The 25,394-nt window shown below is 36.7% G+C and overlaps 1 protein-coding gene across 6 annotated transcripts in view; it reads left to right on the top strand.

Annotated features, from left to right (window-relative positions):
- The window catches only part of MIPOL1 (mirror-image polydactyly 1), a 312,066-nt gene that overhangs the window by 233,815 nt on the left and 52,857 nt on the right, over positions 1-25,394 (top strand). For all 6 annotated transcript variants that reach the window (XM_088829480.1, XM_088829479.1, XM_088829476.1 and 3 more), the window contains one exon: positions 23,205-23,438. In XM_088829480.1, coding sequence (XP_088685606.1) covers positions 23,205-23,438 — 234 coding nt within the window. The remainder of the gene's footprint in view (positions 1-23,204; positions 23,439-25,394) is intronic.

Here is a 25,394-nt window from a genome sequence, read left to right as displayed (position 1 = left end):
CAAAAGTGAAACACGGAGAGGCTTGGTAGTTTTCTTTGGATCCCAGAACTAATCTTTGATGTACTACCTAGTAGGACTTAGAATGTATACTTGTACTCATTTTACTTGATTAAACTTTGGTCTCATAAAGTAGTAAGCCTGGAAGAGTCCTGCCGCTGCTGCTGCTGCTAAGTCACTTCAGTCGTGTCCGACTCTGTGCAACCCCATAGACGGCAGCCCACCAGTCTCCCCCGTCTCTGGGATTCTCCAGGCAAGAACACTGGAGTGGGTTGCCATTTCCTTCTCCAATGTAAGAAAGTGAAAAGTGAAAGTGAAGTCTCTCAGTCATGTCTGACTCTTCGTGGCCTCATGGACTGCAGCCTACCAGGCTCCTCCGTCCATGGGATTTTCCAGGCAAGAATACTGCAGTGGGGTGCCATTGCCTTCTCCAGAAAGAGTCCTGAGAAAATCACGTTTTAGAAAACAAAAATGACATAATTTTTGGAGGAATGTATATTGTGATTGGAACCCTTACTCAGCCATTTAGAACCGTTACTAGCCATTGGAACCCTTACTAGCCTGGGTAGATTACTCAGCCTCTTTACCCTCCATTTTCTCATTTTAAATGGAAATAATAACTCCCTTTCAACTTTTTTGTCCAAATTAGATATAATGTATGTAAAATGCCCAAATAAGTGTTGAAAGCACTCAAAACAATAGGCATCATGTTCATTTTTATCTGAAGATTTGGAATCAGTCCTAGAAAACTTAAAATAGGATTTACCAAGGTATCATGGCCTGTTACTGGCAAGGATAGAGTTTAGAACCAAGATGTTCTAACCAAATCCAGTGTTGCTTGCATATGCAATGTTATTGCTTAATTATTGAAATTGTCTAGTCTTTTTAGTCAGGATTATTCACTGGTGGATACTCCTGTTATTCAATGAGTCTTCCCCGGTGGCTCAATGGTAAAGAAGCCACCTGCAATGCAGGAGACGTGCGGGAGACATAGGTTCAATTCCTGGGTTGGGAAGATCCCCTGGAGAAGGAAATGGCAACCTACTCCAGTATTCTTGCCTGGGAAATCCCATGGGCAGAGGAGCCTGGTGGGGCTACAGTCCATGGCATCGCAAAGAGTCGGTCATGACTGAGTGACACAGTAATAACAATAGCAGCATGTAACTCAATAGTGTCATCACTTTCTTTCCTTTCCCTACAATTCAAGATATGAATATCTGTCATTAAGGCCAGAAACCCAGATTTTTTTTGTCATGTATGTGTGATTTAAAGAATCCTATTATTTTTAAACAAATACTTTCAAATTCTGTTAGAAACAAGAGTTTTTTCAACAGCCAGTTTTTAGAATCTGGAAAATGAGTCTAGTTAGCCATGACCTAGAATAAATAGCATAAGACATTTCTACTCTAGGTCAAACAATTGCCAATATAGCCTGCTGATACCTGCTGATACATGGCACCTTGTATTCTGTCTGCTGGCTTTTTATGGACTTCATTCTCTTGGACCAGAACAATGTTCATAGCTCTAGATGTCTTACTCCTCCTGGATTATAAGTTTCAAGGTGCCCCCCAGGTTTGACCTTCTCCTGGGCCAGTTTTCTTTGCCATCTGTGATATGGACCTTCCACTCCTCACTTCCCATGCTGTCTAACTGGTCTACCACAGAGGTGTAATGATGGTGTTGGCTAATACTAACATAGAGCTTTACTTTTGGCAGAGTTTCTTTCACAGTCATAATCTAAGTTGATCCTCATAACAACTGTGTGAAGTACGTAAATTGTCTGTCTTACAATTGAGGAATCTGAAATTCAGTTAAGTAATTTGCCCAAAGTCATATAAATCATAAATAGAAGAGCCCAGGGCCTTTGACCACAAACCCCATGCTCTTTTCACCTCTCAATCACTGCTTATGATCCTTTGCTTCCAAATGGTGCCCCAGGTGCCCCAAGATAACCAAAAGTGCCCCAAGATAATAACAGAATGAAAATATACAGTTAAAGTATTATGTTGTGATATGAAAACTACTGGAAGAAGCATCTTATATACGAATCTATATGAGAAATACAGTATTGGCAGTGTTAACTAGGGAATAGGTCTTACATTTCATTTATTTCTCTCAAAATAGCACATGGGAGGTAGCCATTAAGTTTTTTTGATTATTATTTCCCTTAGAATATCATTAAAAAGGACTCTCTCTCTTCTAGGGGAAAAAGTCTTTCTATGATTTTTATTACAATTATCTCCCAGCAATTTTTTCATTGTTTGTGATAGCAATTATTCTATAAATAATTTTCCTAGACTGCCTCCACTTATTCCTCTGATTTTAACACCTATGTGAATGCTGATGCCTCCTAAATGTGGATACACAGCCCATTCTTCTCAGATTCAGTCATTGTATGAAAACTATCTGCTGGACATTTCCAGATGATATTTCATGGGCACCCCAATTTAGAATGGGTATCCCAACTTCTGAAATTGAAGACAACAACTTTCTTTAAAATAAAAACTGTTCTTTCTTCTAAGTGCCTGAGTCAACGTATTCATCTCTTTCCCTTCTGTTTCCTCTCTTTTATCTTGATTCAGTTCAGTTCAGTCGCTCAGTCGTGTCCGACTCTCCGCGACCCCATGAATCACAGCACGCCAGGCCTCCCTGTCCATCACCAACTCCCGGAGTTCACTCACACTCACCTCCATCGAGTCGGTGATGCCATCCAGCCATCTCATTCTCTGTCGTCCCCTTCTCCTCCTGCCCCCAATCCCTCCCAGCATCAGAGTCTTTTCCAGTGAGTCAACTCGTCGCAAGAGGTAGCCAAAGTATTGGAGCTTCAGCTTTAGCACCAGTCCTTCCAGTGAACACCTGGGACTGATTTCCTTTAGGATGGACTGGTTGGATCTCCTTGCAGTCCAAGGGACTCTCAAGAGTCTTCTCCAACACCACAGTTCAAAAGCATCAATTCTTTGGCGCTCAGCTTTCTTCACAGTCCAACTCTCACATCCATACATGACCACTGGAAAAATCATATTCCCACAGGATAACATCATAGTTCTTAAGGCTTCCATCATGATCTCCCCGATGACTGCCTCTTCCATTTCATCTTTGCCCTTTCACTGCTATTTAGCTGAGGCCACAAACACACCAACTGCTTATAGTTGCCCATATGCTGTTCTTTTTCTTCCCCAAAAAGTTTTTGCTTATGCTTTTTTTTTTAACTTATTTTAAGGAATTGTTCTCTTTTTAAAAATCTGTTACCATCCTCACCAGCCAGATTAGGTGTGCTTCCACTCTGTTTGTATTGTAATTATCTGTCTTATCAACTACACTCTGCAGTTTATAACACTTGGGCTAAATAGTGTATTTGGTATATTATAGACTCTCAGATCTGGGCTTCCCTGATAGCCCAGTTGGTAAAGAATCTGCCTGCAATGTGGGAGACCTGGGTTCGAGAGATCCCCTGGAGAAGGGAAAGGCTACCCACTCCAGTGTTCTGGCCTAGAGAATTCCATGGACTGTATAGTCCATGGGGTAGCAAAGAGTCAGACATGACTGAGTGACTTTCACTTTTTACTTTCAGACACTCAGTTTTGAAATGGGTATGCTTTTAGAAATGTCATGTTCTTGAAAACTACATGTTTTTAAGTTTTTAAATTTATTTCATTTTGTTGTGAATGATCTCTTTAGTAGGTCAAATTTGGTAAATTCATGTTTACCAAGTTAGATTTAATCCATATACATGTCATTTTTCATTAAAATAATAATCTGATATTATATTCTCTTTCGTAACATGTTTCAATAAGTTGTAAAAAAGTAACATATGCTGATAATATTGCAGAAGCCCTTTCTCATGTAGATGAAAATATAGGTTTCTTCTCTATTATGTTAATATTGGTAGCTTTTCATTTATGAATTTATCATACCCATAGCAGGAAACAAACTAAATAAAATAAATAAGCTGAAGACCAGCTTTCAGTCCTTTACCCATCCAAATCAGTCTTTTTTATGTTTTTTTTTTCTAGTTGAATCTGCCTTTCAGTTAGCAGGTATTTTCTTGAGTAGTGAACAAGATCAGATACTTATTCCCCAAGTGAAGAACAAATTATATTTAGGCCCATGTTTATATTTGTATTACAGATAAGTTCTATACATACCTACAATGAAAACTTATTAAATGAAAAACAAGCATGTTGCAGCTATGAATTTTTCAGATAAAGGAAATACAATCTTGCTTATTGAAAGGAGCCTAACATTCTTTGTTATAGTATACTCAGCAGCAGTACATCTTATCCTAATCCACTATTTCAATCCAAAGCTAGCTAAATATTGGATTGTAAGGACAATAAAAATTTCCCTGCTATATCATTTAACTGTCAGTTTGTTGGATTGGTTGGTTTGTTTGTTTTGATGATTTACTTGCTTCAAAGAGATCTAGAAGTTATATTTGTCACTCTCCAAAGTAAACTTCTTATAGGCAGTGATTACCAGAATATAGATGGATGTTGAAGTACTAAAAAATCTAGTACTTATGATTTCAAACCTTTTCTTATTATTGGAAAATATTTCAGTTTATCCTAATGTCTTATAAGAATATAAAATCTTTTTGAAAATAAGCATGAGTACATGAAAACTCACTTTATAGGCTACCTTCAAGGAATTGTTTTTACAGTCGAATCATTCTTCAAAATTGTGACTAATGGGACTTCCCTGGTGGCCCGGTGACTAAGATTCTGCACTCCCAATGCAGGGGGCCTGGGTTCAATCCCTGGTCAGCTAACTAGATCCCACATCTGCAACCTGATACAGCCAAATAAATAAATAAAAATATTAAAAAAATAAAATAAAATTGTAACTAATGTTCTTTTGTGTATTTGCATAATATTTACATATACCTTTACCATAAAAAAAATACTACAATAAGGTGTACTTTGTTGACTGAAATTTTATTCTGGAGATACATATAATACAAAAAGAGGACTCATCATGAAAATACAAAATTTGAAATAAAGCCTTAGTTTTTAAAACTTAAGAATTGGTTTCTAGGGAGTCTTTAACATAGAGGATAGAGTGGAAAATAGGTGAGAGATAAGAGCCTCTCAGACTAGGGCTGTAGGTTAATTCTCCAGAAAGGGACCTCAGCTGCCAGGTGTATATTTGCTAAATAAAGCTGAGTAAACTTCATTCTCAAGCTTTCCAGAAGAGTAGGAATCTTGGTCTGTTTTATTCATTGCTCTCTCCATAGTGCCTAGAACTGTGTCTAGTGCAAAGTAGATATTGTATAAGTATTTGTTGAATGAAAGAGTGATGACAGTGAAAATGAGCCTGTCCTCAACCAGACCAGAGTTTCCACACACTGGCCTTTCAGCAGTCAGAGCATCAGTTATTCTCTCTCTCAGATTCAGAAAACACTTGTCAGTAAGAGAACACTAAATAGTCTCTCCCTCATCTACTTTACAAAGATCTGATGGTTTCTTTTTAGCACTAGCCATCTATGCAAGCCTATAATGAGTTAAATATTTTCTGCAAAGTTTTTCTCGTACCACCATGAAAACACATAGTGTGTGCTGATACACACAACCTTCATTAGCTACAACATCCTCTGTAGATCTTTGTTTGATTGAATAAATCCTATTTCTTTTTCAAGACTCAAATTAGACATAATGTCTTCTAAGAAACCCCTCATACTCCCTACCCTTCAGTCTGTCTGAGCTGGGTGCCCCTACTAGGTACTGCCACAGCTTCTTTTACTTGTCTTTTTTAATTTCCCACCCAGTTTTTGAAGAAACATATTAGAATTGAATCCCTTAATGGCATCACATCGTATGTTTTGGTTTCAGAAGTTAGTTATCTGGTAAAGTGTAATTGATGCTATTTAGCATACGTTATAATATGCAATTATGTATCAGAGCTAGCAAAAAAAATATTATAAATTTCTAGGTAAGGTCCTCATCTATTTAGGGAAGTAACCCAATTTACTTTTTTTGCATTTCCATGAGTCATTGGTCACCTGTGCAACTTGAGTTAATGACCTCCATATTTTAAATTTATTCCAGTGAGTTTTTTGTGACCATTTAAAGTTGAGGCCCATGATATATACCTGCTGGCCTGCCCCTAATTCTGGTCTGATCTGGGTCCCTGGTCAAATTCTGAGAAATAGGGCAATAGCATTATATCACGTAATGTATATCAAAATGAATGTAGACATATTTTTAAGAGGCATAAACAGAAATACTAATTTTAAAGCATACATATTCTATACCATCTTTCCAAACTTTAATATATAGAAGTTAGCAATGTAAAAATGAGCTCCTTTTAAAGCTGGAAATATAGTGCCTTACAGTTGGAGTATAGGTCCGTCGGGCTTCCCTGGTGGCTCAGAGGTTAAAGCGTCTGCCTCCAATGCGGGAAACCCGGGTTCGATCCCTGGGTCGGGAAGATCCCCTGGAGAAGGAAACGGTAACCCACTCCAGTATTCTTGCCTGGAGAATCCCATGGACAGAGAAGCCTGGTAGGCTACAGTCCACGGGGTCGCATAGAGTCGGACACGACTGAGCGAGGGAACGGAATGCAGTCAAGGCTATGGTTTTTCCCGTGGTCATGTATGAATATGAGAGTTGCACTGTGAAGAAAGCTGATCGCCGAAGAATTGATGCTTTTGAACTGTGGTGCTGGAGAAGACTCTTGAGAGTCCCTTGGACTGCAAGGAGATCCAACCAGTCCATCCTAAAGGAGATCAGTCCCGGGTGTTCATTGGAAGGACTGATGCTAAAGCTGAAACTCCAATACTTTGGCCACCTCATGCAAACAGTTGACTCATTGGAAAAGACCCGGATGCTGGGAGGGCTTGGGGGCAGGAGGAGAAGGGGACGACAGAGAATGAGATGGTTGGATGGCATCACCGACTCAATGGACTTGGATTTGGGTGGACACTGGGAGTTGGTGATGGACAGGGAGGCCTGGCATGCTGTGGTTCATGGGGTCGCAAAGAGTCAGACACAACTGAGCTACTGAACTGAACTGAATAGTGCCTTACTCTCTCAAAGCACCATATTATTAAAGAATTCTTAGAAAGGGTTTTAGGAAAGATTCAGAAACCTTTCTTTCATAGTAATTGGTTCATCTAATAATATCTTTAAAAATTAACTTCATATGTCACTGATAGTAGGTGGCTATTTTTATGCACTAGCCATGGCAGGCAAAAAAAAAAAAATGTATAAACATTCCTTTCAGACCATCACAAAGTAAAATAAACAGATCATCCAGGTATTGTGAAACCCAGTGTTTCCACCTCAGATCTGGCACATTTGTAAAATTTTTTCATTCTGAAAACTTAACTTTAAACTTTTTTACTTTCACACTTTTTAATTTATTTTCAATTTTAACCCTTTTGATGTAGGATGCCTCTTAAAAGGCCATTAATTTAATACAATGCTTTGAGTCACAGGTTCTTATTTGATACTTAGGAGAATAATTTGTGGCTTTCTGTAGTTAGACTATTAAAATTCATACTTTGTAAAACAGTATTTAGTAGTAAACTTAGTGTTAAATTTTTAGACTGATAAGATAAGCCTCATTTCTAGAAAGATTCTAAACAGTTATCAATATTCCAATAAAACTTGAACCTGAAAAGATTTCTTCCAAATTTAAAAAAGTTGTTAGGTTTGTTTGTTTGTTTTTGCCCAACCGCAAGTTAGAGTAAGTGAAACAGGAGGGCCTAAGAATTCAGAAATTAAAAAGGTAAAGGTGTAAAACTCAACCTTTATTGTGTTGGATAGAAAGCAAAAATCCAAATGCCTTCTGATTTTTAGCAGACTCTGAAGCAACAGAAACTTTATAACATTTCCTGATGACAGCAGCCTACCTTGAGTTTTGAACAAGTCTGGTGCGGTATTAGTAAAATGAAAGGGGCTAGGTTGTTTTATGCTTTGAGTTGGCATTTCGCCAAGGAGAGAAGTTTGTTGGTGGTTTGTTTTTCCCTCTTATGTTTAAGTGACAGAGTACTGATTAAAATGAGCATTTTCTCATATTCTCATTTGGTCTTTTTCTGAGCAGGATACCCAATAAAATGAAATCCAGATGCTTTTACACCTACATACTATATTGCTGAGCAAATCATTTATGGAAGAGAAGGCAAGATAAAGTTGCTTTTAACAGTCCTTTAGCATATCAGTTTGATAACTAGCAAAACACCTCTACTGCCATTAAATATTTACCAAGACTCAGCTTTGGGCAGGGGGTCAGTTTGGTGCAACAGATTTGACTCTGTGCAATGCCATTGATTAGCTATCAGAGGGACATAGTTAATAAATAACTTTAGGTATTACAGAGCACTCTACATTCTTGTCAAATATTTTCTCTGAAGATGACCTAAAAAAAGTCAGTTACAACCAGCATTCACCCCAGCGATGATTGCACAAGCACAACTGTGAAAGAAATAAAGGCCAAGCAAATCAGTTGAGCAGTAAGTACTTAGGCAATCTTTCCTAGTGACTGTTGTCATTGCCGCTGGACTTTAGAACTGAACATGTTTACATTTAATTAGAAAGGACACACAGTTTACAGCACAGTAGCTATCAATATCGGATCAGAATTGATTTCCGCTTTCTCCCCAGTGATTGCTTCCTTCAAGCTAATTAAAAAAGGCATATAACCAAAATGAGTCACATAAATTTTAAAGCAAAGTAAACAATATTTCCTGGAGACCAAAACAGAAGTAAATGACATTCAACCTGATTATTAGCTACATTTTTTTTAAAAGAATTCTGATGCCTATAAATGAGATATAAGGCACATTTAGTGTTTATCAGACTGCTGATAAATCACATATTCCCTTCTGAAGAAACCTGAATGAGTGCTTTACTGAGTTCTTTAGCTCTCAAAGAACAATAATTTTACTTTTATCTTTATAATCCCTAAAACATGTAGATAAAGCAGTCTGATAGAAGCTTGGACTGATTTTATTCATGTCTTCAATTTTCACATCTTATACAGAGAAACTGCTAAAAATATAACAATAATTACCAAATTGTTTTCCCTTTTTAAAATTAAGTTATATAGGGCACATGTGCAATTTGCTAAAATTAAGGGAATCATTCTGGTGTATGTGAGTGTGTGTAGTATGTACGCACCTCGCCCTTGTCCGACTCTTTGTGACCATGCCCACCGGGCTCCTCTGTCCCGGGAATTTCCCAGGCAAAATTACTGGAGTGGGTTGCCATTCTCTACTCCACGGAATCTTCCCAACCCAGGGATAGCACCCACATCTTTTGTGTCTCCTGCATTGCCAGGCATATTCTTTACCACTGCACCACCTGGGAAGCCCTGTATGTGAGTAACATTTCTCTACAATTACCATAGCCAACATCATCAGCAAAATTATGAAAACAGATATTTTCTTATAACTCTATTCATTAAAAAGGGAACTGTTTTAAATTTCACAAACTAGCATTTGTTGATTATATTATGGTAAAATTGATTTCAAAATTAAAGATATAAAAGAAAGTAAGGGAGACATAAGGATTACCCACCGGAAGAATTGTGTTTCAGCCCTCCCTTCCTTTTCTATACATCTGCTTTATAATCCCTCATCTAGAATGCAAGGCCATCAAGATGTAAGGAAATGCAGAATGATTCAGATTAGAAGCAGGCCTTAAGCAACAGTTTATTAGTAAATTTGCAAATATTAAGCATTTCTTCCAGGCACTAAAGATAAAGGCAGTGAGCAAACTCTCTGTATGATCAGACATTTTTATCTGCTTTGGTTACTATTATATCCCCAAGCATTTAATGGATACTTGGTACTCTATATGTTAAGTTGCTCAATAAATATTTATTAAATGAACGACTCCTTTCAGACATTATTTCATTACGAGCAAATATTCACTCATCCACCAGAGGGGAATCCAGTAGCACTCGTATCTAGTATTCCAGGAAAACAACTGAAATCCACAGTGGTACCATAGTAGATGAAAGTCAAGGTGAAATCCCCCTCCAGAGGAGAATAATTCATTGGAGCTATTTTTGCTTGCTTTTCTTTCTTTCATTTTCTTTTTAAATCTTAGGCTTTTTCTTATTGTTAGTGTTCACAAAGCAATCAACCTGAAAGCCACATCAGGGTTTGCTATAGACTAGTACATATCCATAACTTAGATTCTGCAGGGCACACACCAATCACAGAGATTCGAGTCAGCCATTAAAACATTAAAAAAAATAAATTAAGAACCACATGAAACAGGCCGTCAGTTCCACAAATATTTATTAAATCCTTTTCTGGGCACTAGAGATCAAATGATGAGGGGTAAAAATTGCTTCACAACTATCCAGTTGAAAGGTCAGAGTACTATAGGAACACGTGAGAGGATCAGCTAATCTGGACAACAGGTCAGATTTCTTAGAGAAACTCATATCCATGCTAAGATCTAAAGGATAAGTAGGGGCTAGATAAGTAACAGAGAATAAGGTCAGTGTTCTGGGAGATATGAAAGTTGTTCATTCTGGCCTGGAGTATAGAGATTAAATAGGTGAATAATGAGGAATGAGCTAGAAAGAGAAGCATGAGGAGCTTTGTAAATGATGCTTAAGGAATTTGGGCTTTACCCTCGGAGCAGTGAGGAGTCATTGAAGAGTTTTAATCCATGTAATCATACATTCACATTTGTGCTTTAGAAAACTCACTCAAGGCAAAGAACAAGTGAAGACTACTGCAGTAATCCACTTAAGAAAATAATGGCAGACACTCTAAATTATGATAATGGTAATGGGGCTAGAAAGAAATACTGGAAAGATACAAGGGAGATTTAAGTTTAAATCAAAAGGATTGATTAGATTGTGTGTGAGAAATACATGTCAAGGATGATGCATAGGTTTTGAGCATGAACACTGAGTAGAAGCAGTACCCAGTGAGGAGACAGGGAAAGAAAGGGCTGATTTGTAGAGGAATATAAAATGAAATCATGAGTTTAGTTTTTAGATATACTGAGTCGTAGATATTTGTAGGATGGCCAAGTGAAGATTTCTGCTAGGTGGTTGTGTAGATCTGCTGCTCAGGGTAGAAATCTGAGTTGGAGAGAGAGACTTCTGAATTAGGAGTCAGTGTTCTTGCCTGGAGAATCCCAGGGACGGGGAAGCCTGGTGGGCTTCCGTCTATGGGGTCACACAGAGTCAGACACGACTGAAGCGACGCAGCAGCAGCAGCAGCAGCGAAATAAATGATTGAGTGAAACCATGGGACTGAGTTAAAAATCAAGGGAGGCTGACTAGAAGTGAAAAGACAACAACAGTTAAAAGTTGGGTAAGGAAAAAGAAGCTCTCAGAGGAGATTAAGAAGTGTCAAGAAATACTTTTGATGAAGCAGAAAAGCCAAAGTGTATTTTTATAGAAAGCAAGGAAAGAAAGCATTTTCAGAAAGAATTGGCTTCTAATAGATAATAAAACAGATTGAAAAATGAGCAACAACATCGTTGGAGCAGTTGTGGATAGAGCAGATAGCAGAGCCTTGAATAGAATTTGAGGTGAAGATAGCAAGCACAGACAGATTGATTCTAAATGAGATGATCCCAAAGTAAGTCCAGGAAGAATCTCATCTTTTAGACCAGACTAGCATACCTTTGTGGAGAAGGCAATGGCACCCCACTCCAGTACTCTTGCCTGGAAAATCCCATGGACGGAGGAGCCTGGTAGGCTGCAGTCCATGGGGTCGCAAAGAGTCAGACATGACTGAGCGACTTCACTTTCACTTTTCACTTTCATGCATTGGAGAAGGAAATGGCAACCCACTCCAGTGTTCTTGCCTGGAGAATCCCAGGGACAGGGGAGCCTGGTGGGCTGCCATCTATGGGGTCGCACAGAGTTGGACTTGACTGAAGTGACTTAGCAGCAGCAGCAGCAGCATACCTTTGAACTTAGTCAAATTCTCTGGTAGAAAACAGAACAAAACAAAAAACTTCATAAATGAATATCTGGCCCAAGGAAATGAATAAAATGTGAGTTCTAGAACTTTATTTCCCAGATTTGAAAAGAAAGTGAAGTCACTCAGTCGTGTCCGACTCTGCAACAACCACATGGACTGTAGCCTACCAGGCTCCTCATCCATGGGATTTTCCAGGCAAGAATACAGGAGTGGATTGCCATTTCCTTCTCCAGAGGATCTTCCCAACCCAGAGACTGAACCCAGGTCTCCCACATTGCAGACAGATGCTTTACTGTCTGAGCCACCCAGGAAGCCTCAATATAATTCCATGCCCTTGAAATTCCACTCAGAGGAGCAGCAAGGTGCATCTTAGCAGTTAGAGGCTGTTTGTCATGTAAGGTAATGAAAAGACACAAAACACACCCTACCCAGACTAGAGCAATTGTTTTAAAAGGTAAAGCTTATTCCCCTCTCCTTAAAATCCTTCAGGAGTTTCTCATTTGCCTTAGGAAAAGAAGCAAAATCCTCCTCGTGTTCTGAAAAGGCCCTCTGTGATCTAGTCCCAACCACTTGTTCAGTGATACAAACACTGGTTGTAGCTGGGCTTCATTGAGCTCATCAGCCATCCTTATTACATATATAAAGTACAGATAAATAGATAAATATATAATATATCCTTATGTAATAATAGAAGGAAATGGCAACCCACTCCAGTATTCTTGCCTGCAGAATTTCATGGTCAGAGGAACCTGGTGGACTACAGTCCATGGGATTGCAAAGAGTTGGACACGACTGAGCGACGAACACTTCCTTACTATGTAATACGATCATCATGTTATTATGAAACGTGGTTCATGCTCTTTCCTGTGCCTGAAATGTTTCCCTCACCTCTCCTCTAGTTAGTGCCACTCTTACCTTTAAATTTCAACTCAAATGTCACACCCCTTCCTTGATAGCACTTGCAATCATTTGAAATGTGTGTTTCGTCACTACTGTAGCTCTAGCAAAGTGCCCCAGCACACACTAGTCATTCATTTATGTGAGGAGGGGAAGCAGGGCCTGACATGTCACCATGCAGCCGCCCAATTAAAAGTAAAGCGAAGCACATGCTTCCAGTCTGTGTGTACTGACTGAACCCTACTCAACAACTCAATTAAACAAACAACTGTACAGCAACAGCTGTGTATCAAGCACTGTGCTTTTGTAATGGTCTCATAAAATGAATTTATTTAAACTTCATAGCTGAGATCAGCATCAGTGCTTATCCTAGGCTTTCTATAATGTGAAATAAAACTATATATCTAATATGACTTAATTTACTTTTCCTAAGGGAGTCATTTAGGATCATTAATAAAATTGAAAAATATTTACCCTATGTAAGAACAGTTGGTCTGCTGTTTTTACATTTTTAGTAGAATGATTTATTCATGCAGATGGTATGGAGCATAGCTTTTCAATAGTTGAACATACTTCTCAGCCATTTGCTAAGAAATAGGCTAGTAAGAGCGTGGCCAGGCTCCTCAAAACCTTTTGTCTAGAACTGACTCTTATGTGGGTGATACTCTTCAATTGTGACTGTTCGTAGATGGAGTGCCCCATCTCAGTAGAAAGAGGATGACAAATTATGATCATTGACATTTAACTAGGCCGCGGCACTGTGAGATCACTTATGTCTAGAGCTGACTGACACCAGTCTTCTACATTGTGCAGGGATTTCTTCTACACCATTTCTAACAGCTTAGTTATCTAGTGTCTACATAAATATGATATCTGATCACAGGTAGGGCTTATCTTACCTGATAAGGTGCTTCGATTTATAACTTAGACATGGCTGAATTCAGGTGTGATTAGGTCTGATTTGGATATTATGCCATGGCTGGCCATGCTTGCCTTTTTTTTATTCCTTTCTCATGTCACTTTGGATTCCTACTAAAATATGGTTAATATGATAATCTCTAGTCCGTCCATGTTGCTGCGAAGACTTTCTCTCGGTCTGTGGATTATCTTTTCATTCTCTTAACAGTGTGTCTTGCAGCATACAAGTTTTTAATTTTAATAAGGTTTTATATCTATATTTTTTTTCATGGATTATGTCTTTGGTGTTGTATCTAAAAGCTCATTGTTAAACCCAAGATCTCATATGTTTTCTCTTATGTTATCTTCTAGATGTATGTTGTTTTACATTTTACTCTTCAGGCCTGTAAAACAGTTTTAGTTACTTTTTGTGAAAGGTGTCAATTCTCTGTCTAGATTCTTTTCTTGTGTGAATGTTCATTTGTTCCAGCACTTTGAGAAAAGGCTATTCCTTGTCTACGGAAGTGACTACCTCTTTTGTCAAGATCAGTTGGCCATATTTGTATGAATCTATGTCAAGACTTTCTATTCTCCTCCACTGATCTGTTGGTCTCTTCTTTTGCCAGCATAATGCTGTCATGATTGCTGTAGCTTTAAGTCCTAAAGTTGGGTGATGTCGTTCTTCTGACTATTCTCCTTCAGTATTGAATTGGCTGTCCTAAATGTTTTGCCTTGCCATATAAACTTTAGAATCAGTTTGTCAATATATAAAATAATGTTCTGGTCCTTTGATTGGAATTTCATTGAATCTATAGAACAAGTTAGGAAGAATTGACATTTAATGGTATTGAGTCTTTTTAATCGTGTACATGGACTATCTCTCCGTTTATTTAGGTCTTTGATTTTTTTTATTCCAGTTTTCTTCCTGTTGGATTTATATCTAAATATTTCATTTGAGGGAGTGGTAATATAAGTGGTATTATGTTTTCATTTTAAATTGGAACTGTTCACTGCTGCAAGGTAGGCAAGCAATCAACTTTATATTAACCTTCTATCCTGCAGCCTTTTTATAGTCACTTAATAGTTCCAGGAGTTTTGTTGTTTTGTTTCTGTTGAGTCTTTGAGATTTTCTATATAGACAATCATCTCATCTGTGAGCAAAGAGTTTTATTTCTTCTTTCTTAACCTGTATACATTTTATTTTCTTGTCTTATTGCATTAGCTCCAACTTCCAGTACTGTGTTGAACAGAAGAGGTAAGAGGAAATATGTTTGCTTTTGCTGTGATCTTTGGGAGAAAGTATCTGATTTCTTACCATTAAGTATGATGTAAGCTTTAGATTGGGGGCGGGAGGAGACGGGGACGACAGAGAATGAGATGGCTGGATGGCATCACCGACTCGATGGACATGGGTTTGAGTGAACTCTGGGAGTTGGTGATGGACTGGAAGGCCTGGCGTGCTGTGCTTCATGGGGTCGCAAAGAGTCGGACATGACTGAGCGACTGAACTGAAACTGAAGCTTTAGAGTTTTTTTGGCAGATGTTCTGTATCAATTTAAGAAATTTTTTCTCCTCTAGTTTGCTGGGACTTTTTATTATGAGTGGATCTTAGATTTTGCCATTGCTTCTTCTGCATTTACTGATATAATCAAATGATTTTTTTCTTAGATTGTTTTATGATGGATGACAATAATCCACTTTTTAATGTTTTATACCTAGAATAAATCTTACGTGTTGGAGTACATAATTCTTTGTATACTATGTTGGGGTTGATTTACTAATATTTTGCTGAGGATTTTTGCATCTATATATATGGGAGATAATATTCTGTAGGGTTTTTTTTCTCAAAATGTCTTTATCTCAGTTTGGTTTTGGGATAATGCCAGGACTCAGAGATTGAGTTAGGAAATATTTCTTCTGTTTCTACTTTCTGGAAGAGATTATGAAGAGCTAATTGATATCAAAAGGAAAAGAATTGGTATCATTTCTTCCTTAAATGTTTAATTAATTCATCTGGGCCTTGTACTTTCTTTTTTGGGATATCATTGACTATTGATTCATTTAATACATAAAGATTTATTCAAACTGTCTATTTCTCCTTGTATGAGTTTTGTTAGTTTGTATCTTACAAGGAATTTGGTCCATTTTATCCAAGTTATTAAATTTGTGGACGTAGAGTTGTTCATAATGTTACTTTTAATGTCCCTGGGATCAGTGAGGACCTCTCTTTCATTTTGCTATTAGTAATTTTTATCTTCTTTTTCTTGGTTAGCCTGGCTAGAGGTGTATTGATTTTATTAATTGTGATAGGCCAAAACTGCATCTTTTCAAAGATATCCACATTAAATCACTGGAACCTTTCAGTGTTACCTAATGTGGCAAGGAGATATAAGAAAGTTCCAAACACTTGGGAGCTAAGCAACACATTTCTAAGTAATCAATAATTGTCAAGGGAAGTTAGAATATATATGTGTGTGTGTATATGTGTGTATATATATGTCTACACACACATGTGGAAGTGGATGAATATAAAACTGCAACATAGCAAAATTTCGGAGACACAGCTAAGGCAATGCTGAGAGGGAAATTAATGTATCAAATTAACAATCTCAGGTCCTACCTCAAGAATATAGAAAAAGAACATTAAAATAAATACAAACCAAGCAGAAGGAGGAAAATATTAAAAATAAGAACAGAAAGAAACACATAAGAGCAGAGAAAAGACGCATGACGAATATCAGGAATGATAGGATATCAGTATGGACTTTCCAGAGATAAAAACAATGAGATTACTATGGACAGCTCTACATGCATAAAAATGGAAACTTAGAAGTGACAGACCATTTCCTCAGAAAAAACCATTATTCCATTATTGATACATGCAACAACCTGGATGAATTCCTGGGGAACTATGCTGCGTAAAAAGAGAAAATCCCCAAACCTTTCTATTTGTATAACACTCTTGAAATGAGTGGGAAACAGATTCAGTTCAGTTCAGTCGCTCAGTCGTGTCCGACTCTCCGCGACCCCATGAATCACAGCACACCAGGCCTCCCTGTCCATCACCAACTCCCAGAGTTCACTCAAACTCATGTCCACAGAGTCGGTGATGCCATCCAGCCATCTCATTCTCTGTCGTCTCCTTCTCCTCTCACCCCCAATCCTTCCCAGCATCAGAGTCTTTTCCAGGGAGTCAACTCAGTCGCATGAGGTGGCCAAAGTATTGGAGTTTCAGCTTTAACATCAGTCCTTCCAATGAACACCCAGGATTGATCTCCTTTAGAATGGACTGGTTGTATCTCCTTGCAGTCCAAGGGACTCTCGAGTCTTCTCCAGCACCACAGTTCAAAAGCATCAATTCTTCGGCGCTCAGCAGATTAGTAGTTATTAGATTTAAGGAAAGAGTGGAGTGGTAAGGAAGTAGGGAAAAAGGAGGAATCTTTGTGGTGAAATAACTGTTTTGTATCTTGTCTGTATCCATGTCAATATCTTGGCGGTGCTATTATGCTATAATTTTACAAACTGTTACTGTTGAGGGGAAGGTGGTTAAGGATACCAGGCATCTTCTGTATTATTTCTTGCAGCTCCATATGAATTTGCAATTATCTCAAAACAAAAAGGTAAATTTTTAAATATTCCTCAAAAATGGATTGGAATGGAGTCAGGATGAGGGAACGCAGTGGAGAATGAGGCTTCGCACAAACATAAGGACAAAAGGAAGGGAAGTAAAACTGATAAGACTCTTCTAGAACACTACAGTCCACTTGTTCTAATGGAGCATTTAAGCAACAATGTTCAATAGATAATTTTTGCCAGCCTCTTACAGAAAAGCCACTGTGCTCGGCCATAGAAGGAAATAAAGAAGAGTGAAAGTATTAAAGTAGGAAAGATAAGACAGAGATAAAGTAGGTATGAAGGATAGTGGAAAGTGATGAAGTTGTGTCTCCTTGGCAGGATATGGGAGAGTGACTTCATGATGGTTGTGACAATTCATCTGGGTCTTAAAGTGTAGTGATCAGGCATTCATAGTGGAGGCAACAGTGTGAGCAGTAATCCATAGTTAAAAGTATGAGGGTGTTTTTGAAGAATAGTGTATGTTACCATTTGACTAGAATAAAAATTTTTGATAGCATAGGTAGGATGAAGCCTGAAAAGAAAAGCAGAACAGAGTTCTGGAGCACCTTGAATTGTCAGACTAAACCTTGGGACATCAGCCTAGAATTCTACATCCAGGGAACTTACCCTCCAAAAGTAAAGGAGAAATAAAGACTTTCTTAGACAGACAAAAACTGAGGGAGCTTGTCACCAAAACACCTGCGTTGCAGGAAATGTTAAAAGAAGTTCTTCAGAGAAAAGATACTCACAGTAACTCAGCAACTCAGATTAAATTAACTGATGAAATAAACTGGGAAGTAAAAAACAGGCTCTGTCTTCTCAGAAAATGTAGTTAGAACAGCATAGCTCATAGTTCTGCTTTCCATACTGACTTTGTCTTTATTTATTTTTATTCAGTAGAACAAGCCAAACCTGCCTGTTGTTTTTTTTTTTAAGATTTAATAATGTTATCCGTGAGTGATAAGGTTAGGAAAACTAGGTTACTTCTCCCAATTCATGAAAAATCTGTAGCAACAGACAGGTTTTTTAAATCATAGTATTTATAAAATATCTAAGTATTATATGGTATTTTATACAAAATAATTAGATATAAATTATTTCTTTAAAAATTATATAATGTAAAAAAATTATATAGTGTATAAATAGCTGGTTTATGCAAGGTGTTGTGCTAGATATTTTCATATAGATAGATCACCTCATTTTTTCTCATATAAACCTAATGAGGTTTTTCTCATTATTTTAGAGTTGAGGATAACAGTCAAAGGGGTACTGTATTTTTCAGAAAGAGTAAACAACAAGACTGAAATTTGAATCTCCGTCTTCAAAATCCAAATTCAATCTCTTTTTATTTACCAGATTTGACATTCTTGACATATTAGATTGGATAATTCTTTGTCGTGGGGATCTGTCCTCTGCAATGTAGGATGTTTAGCAAGATCTCTGGCCTTTACTCACTAAATGCTGGTAAAAATATTTTTAAAGGTTCAATTTCTATAGAAACATTCACTAAGAATTACATAATTTCAAAACTGGAAGAGTTAATTTAATTTTTTATGTTACTTCATTATCTTCATAATAACTAGGGTTCATTACCATCCTGTGTTAATACCCTGTAAGCTACACTTTCTGGGGGTGATTAACAGCTTTTCTGTTGCTGTTTTATCATTTATTTTTACTGCAACTTAAAATATTTTCCTATACAATGTCATTTAAGTGTCATTAAATTGTAATGCTGCTGCATGGGAAAGATGCATCCGAAAAGCAATGCATCTCAATCAACTTGGAAGAGAGGTTAAATGTGATATGACTCTGAAGAAAACTAAACAGTGTGACCCTCTTGTCAATTTCGGGAAGAGCTTTCTGAAGAAAAGTGTTAGTGCAGGCTTTCCTCATGACTCAGATGGTAAAGAATCTGCCTGCAATGCAGGAGACCCAGGTTCCATCCCTGGGTCTGAAAGATCACCTGGAGAAGGGAATGGCTATCCAGTATAGTATTGTTGCCTGGAGAATTCCATGGACAGAGGAGCCTGGCGGGATACAGTCCATGGGGCCACGAATAAACAGCACTAAAACAAAAATTTACTTCATGGTTATAGATTTATACACACTAGGAATATATCCACTCTGCTGCTGCTGCTGCTAAGTCGCTTCAGTCGTGTCCGACTCTGTGCGACCCCATAGATGACAGTCCACCAGGCTCCCCCGTCCCTGGGATTCTCCAGGCAAGAACACTGGAGTGGGTTGCCATTTCCTTCTCCAATGCATGAAAATGAGAAGTGAAAATGAAGTCGCTCAGTTGTGTCCGACTCTACTTCACCTTTATTCCTATAAGAAAATTTCCCTAAATTATAAACATTCTGATTTATTGAAGTTTATGAATATATTCTTCCCATAAAATAAAATTTCCCTATGTAAGTTAATATGTTGGAATTAGAAAGTAAATCACATGATAATACTGAAAAAACTGCAAAGTATTGTAAGTTCTAAGAAGGAAAAGAGGTTCTATGAGGGAACCATGTAAATTTGAATGAAGAGACATGAAAGTTTTATCTGAGAAAGCAGTACTTATACTGAGACCTAGGAGTTTAGTCACATAGAATCGTGGAGAGAAAGGCATTCCAAACAAATGCTTCAAGCAGGAAAAGCTTGCTGTACCTGAGAAATGGAATGTCTGCTAAAAGGTGGTACGTAGAGAGACCAGATGACAGAAGGCTTTGTAGCCCATGGCAAGTAGGGGAGGATTCCAGCCCAAGTAAAAGGCTGTGATGGGTGTTCAGATCCTGACTCTGCTAGGGGTGAGATTAATTAAATTACTTATGTCTTTGCTTCAGTTTTTATTAGTAAAAAAGTAATATTAATAGGATTTTAGAAGTTGTTGTGAGGTTTAGTTAAAATATGTAGTTCGTTATTATCGTCAGAGATTTATTCTGAATTCAGTGAGGAACTATTATAGGATTTTGAGTGACATTATCTAATTCATCTTTGTATGAGATCACTCCAGCTACTACTTCAGTCTGAGAAAGGGGATTTAAAGGCTTCCAAAATGCGCTGAATGATGAGTAGCTTTTTGAGCTTGAGAATAAAGGGTCCCAGTCACAGGTCCATCTGAGAGAAAAATTAAAATCAAGTAGTATAAACTTTTTATAGACTCTGATGCTGGGAAGGATTGGGGGCGGGAGGAGAAGCGGACAACAGAGAATGAGATGGCTGGATGGCATCACCGACTCTATGGACATGAGTTTGAGTGAACTACGGGAGTTGGTGATGGACAGGGAGGCCTGGCATGCTGTGGTTCATGGGGTTGCAAAGAGTCGGACACGACTGAGCGACTGAACTGAACTGAGTATAAACTTACTCCCCAAAAGGAAAATATTAAATGATAAAAGACTAATAAATGATGAATGATTAGGGAATTAAATTGGGATAACATTGATTTTAATAATGGTATAATTTTTAAAACTGAGTCATTGATTCTTAATAGCTAATTGTTTATAGTGTTTTAGGTATCATAAACAAATGCAGAATTCCCAAAATAAGCTGACCAACTTTAAGTTTTAAATGAGGAGCATATATGTAAGATTAAAATACAAAGGAACTGGATAGGCTAAGATTTTTTTAAATAGGACACAAGAAAGTGCTGCCATTAATGAAATAATAATAAACTGGATTTCATTTGCATTAAGAACTTGTATTCATCAAAAGACCACATTAAGAGAATGAAATATCACTGTACCCCTATTAAAATGGCCACAGTTTAAAGGACTGACAATCCCACTCTAAGGTTGCACATAGAGCAACTGGAACTCCCTTGTGATGGGATTATACATTGTTGTGACCACTTTGGGAAACTTTGCAGTATCTGCTAAATCTGGACATACATATACCCTAAGGAGAAATTCGGTTCCAGGTATGAGTGCTTATGTCACTTCTATCTCAGTAAACCTGGAAACAAAAACCAAAGCAAAAAAGAAGCAAGTGCATAGGTCCATCAAAAGACACATACAAGAATTTATTCATGGCAGCAGCAGTGGAATGGTGAAATAATTTGCTGTCTATTTATGTAACAGAATACTTAATAGAATAAAAAAAAGGGGAACTACATGCAACAACAGGATGAATCTCATAAACTTTATGTTAGGTAAAATAAGTCAGACAAAAAGTTCAAAAACAGGCAACATTAATCTTGATAGAGGTTGAATTGGTGATTACCTTTGGGAAGGGGATCAACTGTAAGGACTGGAGTCTTCTGTATTTGTTCTGTGTTTTGTTCTTTACATTTTGTCAAAGCTGAATATTTTAGATGTGTGCACATTATATAATTTAAAATGTAATTGACATTTAAAAGTAAAGAACATGGACTTTTTAGAGGTTTTGTTTTGTTTAGTTTTGAGTTTCTTTCTTGGGTCTTTCAAGTAAACAAAAAGAGTGGATTGAAAGAAATTGGAAGTTGGAAGAATGTAGAAAGTATGAGAGGACAGAGAAAGAATAGGAAAATGAGCAAGAGACAGAAGTCTTTAAGCATATGGATTGGTAGAAAGAAGAATGAAATAAGGGTTAGATACATAAATAAGGAGATGAAAAAGCACAAAGAAAGATACTTTCTTTGCACTCCGCCAATCTGGCACCATACACCATTTTTATTTCATACATAGTAATCAATCACTTGACCACAGTGTAGCAGCATTCTCTCTTCCAGATTAATTTGAATTCTGGAATGATTTCTTTTGGTGTGCTAACTGTCCCTGCCTCAGGTCCATCTTATTTCCTTGTGACACCTTCTCCAAAGTGAGCACCTTGTAGAGGTATATAGGTTGCTAAAACAAAAAGAAGAAATCTATAATTACTTTAGTTTGAAAAGTTTTAGATAAAGTACTAGGCTTGATATTCGGCCAGAGTTACAGTTCCCTGACAAGCTTTCTGCAGCTTTAAGAATTAGATTACTTTCTTTCAACATTATCAATCTGTATTATATAGTTGGGTTGTTTTACTTCGAGTCTCCCATCGACATTTCTTTTGTATGCATATACTGAAATGATTTTATTTAATAAAAAAAGAACATCTCCTGTGTGGATTTTAAATTTCCCCTTATTAAATATTTATATTTTCAAAATGTCTTTATTTAATTGAGTGAGGTGCTTGGTGCCATTTCAAAATAACCTCAGGTGGTAGGTGTAATGACATATCAAAGATTTGACCTTTAGCATTTTAGGATTCTATTTGTCTGCATTTTCTTCTGCATTCATTTGGTCTTAATTTATATGCTGTTTCTCTGTATGACTTAATGAGTGGGTGTATTTGGAGTAAGATTCATTAACAAAAAGAAAATATATCTGAATACATATTATTTCTGTGCGGTCTGACTAGTAATTTTAACCTCATTCGTATCTCAACTGTGACAAGTAGAAAATGCTGTGTATAAGGCTGATCAGTATTTGTATAAACCTCATTCATTCTCATTAAGTGTTCCGCTGAATTAGACCCTGGATCTACTAGACTGATGCCCATTCTCTTACTTCTCACTTCTTTGCAGTCAGCTTATTACATTCTTTTATTTACCTAGAGATACTTTATTTTCCAGTTCTTTGCTATTCCTTTTAAAGAAAATTGAATGTAATATTTACACTGATATAATTAAATTAACATCTTACAGCATCTTTTTGTATGCTTTGATAGCAAAGATAATCATTTGTCTGGGTAGCTTTCGGCTTAGAAGCAGAGAAATGGATAATTATCAAGTATAATATTGTGATATAAAAATTACTTTCATTTATCCATTTAAGTATGCCTTTATTGATTTTTAGGAATGGATCTTTCTAACTGGAGATTTTTGTTTAATAGATTATTGGTCTGTAAGCCTACATATTTGTGTTTTCATTTTTTTATCTTTATATTTTCTCAGTTTACACAAATCTTTATCCCAAGAAGAAAATCTGAAGGATCAGTTTAATCTTACACTTAGTACCTATGAAGAAGCTTTAAAAAATAGAGAGAACATTGTTTCCATCACTCAACAACAAAACGAGGAACTGGCTACCCAACTGCAGCAAGCTCTGACAGATCGAGCAAACATGGAGTTAGAGCTTCAGCGTGCTGTAGAGGCCCCCCGGGAAACGGCCAATGATAAAGTTCAGAAGTAAGTAAAATGATCTTGTATTATTTCAAAAGTATGAAAGCAAACAAGGCAAAAGCACTTTGTTTTGGCAACTAAGTAATATATTATTCATGCTATTAATAGTTTCAGACCAAAGTAGATTGAGCCAAATGAACTTTTTTAGACTACCTGTCATATTTAAATTTGGGGTCAAAAAGTCATTTACTTGGGAATCGTGGTTACTGTTTAGGGCAAACAACTTTTATTTTTGTTTGTTTTTAGCTTTTTTTTAACTTTAGTAATTGATCTTCATGAGTTCATGGAGGCCATACGATAAAAATCATTTCATAGGTAATACGTGAAGTTATTAGCAAAGGGAAGAGATGGGCAAGTTACCAACTTTATTCATTTAGCATAAACAGTAATCCTGCCTGAGCTGAAATCTTCTATGATCTTGCAGTTTGAGACCTCTAGGTACATAGAATCCAGTACAGTAAAATTCATTTTCTTGTGTTGTTCCTCTGAAGAATTCAATACAGCTTTTCACAGCGCATGATATTTATTTTAAATAATCTTTGCATTTTTAAATTTAAATTTAAACAAAGCTGCATAATCAGTCAGTGTTTAATGATAGCTAGCAAAATGATAACAAATAACTTAATAAATAATGAAGTCGCTTGTTAATTGATGAGACTTGAACACTAGCAGAATTTTCTAAGGCAGCTTTAATATAATAGAACTTTGTCATTTTAATGGAACCTTTTTTTATGTATTGCTAACAGCATTGCATCATTTACACACCTAATCACATTCAATTCTAAGACACTAAATTCTGAGACAAAGGGTTCTAAAACATACTCTTTTCCTTAGCAATTTTTCTTCATTTTTACAGTATGAAGTGTAAGTGCTACCTTCAAGATTTCTTGCTTCTCACTACTTCTTATTTGAAAATAGGTCTCAAACATTTCCCTCACACTTCTGAAAGTATATCTTATATCTTGATTCATAGCCCAAGGTCAGGTACATATGTAGTCAAGACTTTTTTAAAACAGATTAGGAATTTTGCATATTTATCTTTAAATCAATGTCTTCTACCTTGAAACTTATGATTTATATTATATTTTTATAGGTTTAAAGATTAAGTTTATATTTGACCAACAGCTGTCTATAATTATTCCCAGTGAAATATTAACGTTCTAAGAACACCAAGATGGATATTTAGGTCTATCTCATTTCATTGTCAATTACAAATCAGTAACTTTTGACAGTCAAGATCTATTTTGGCTCAACTTGCTTAAAAGCTACAAGTACTTTAAAATTTCAAAGTTTTCTTTACATGTAATCCTTTAATTTCTTTACATAACTAAAGTTCCCTAAAATTGTGTTTCTCAAAGAGCGTTAGATTTCTAAAATATTTGGAAATGTTGTCAGCTTTCATTTATAAATCTCATCAGCTATCTTATTATTTTGTAAAAGAAATAACTTTGTACCCCAAGAAGTAGAAATAACATTTTCTTTTATAATGCTTAACCTTTTGAAAAAGTAGTGATATTGCCCTTATTTTTCACATTTAACAACAGACAAATCAAGACTTGGAAATGACATCAACCATGGACAGGGTTTAAGTGCAATAATTATGTCAGTTACCAGAATTAAATGTTAAATTTTAATTTAAATGTTAAATCTTTTATTCTGATTTCTAGCAATCAGACATAGAGCAAGTATTATCAGGCTTTCCTTTTCATACTTTATACACTATCTTTCATCTCTAGTTGCCCTCAAGTATACAGTGTATCTTCATCACAGTTATGGTGGGCATCAGCCTATTTTATTGGATATAAGATGATAACCTTCCAGGAAGCCAACTTGTAAGATTTTATTAGATGGTATTAGTATCCTCTATATAATCTGAAATTACTATTACTAGCAATTATGTTTGAAGGTCCTTTGTAAATATATCAGTATTCCAGGGAATAATTAAAATTTAAACTAAAAATG

Source organism: Moschus berezovskii, chromosome 21 (assembly GCF_049115385.1).
Source record: "Moschus berezovskii isolate FMDL1 chromosome 21, NW_MosBer_1.0, whole genome shotgun sequence".
NCBI lineage: Eukaryota > Metazoa > Chordata > Mammalia > Artiodactyla > Moschidae > Moschus > Moschus berezovskii.
The sequence above is the reverse complement of the archived record's forward strand: the minus strand, read 5'-3'. Positions and strand labels throughout refer to the sequence as shown.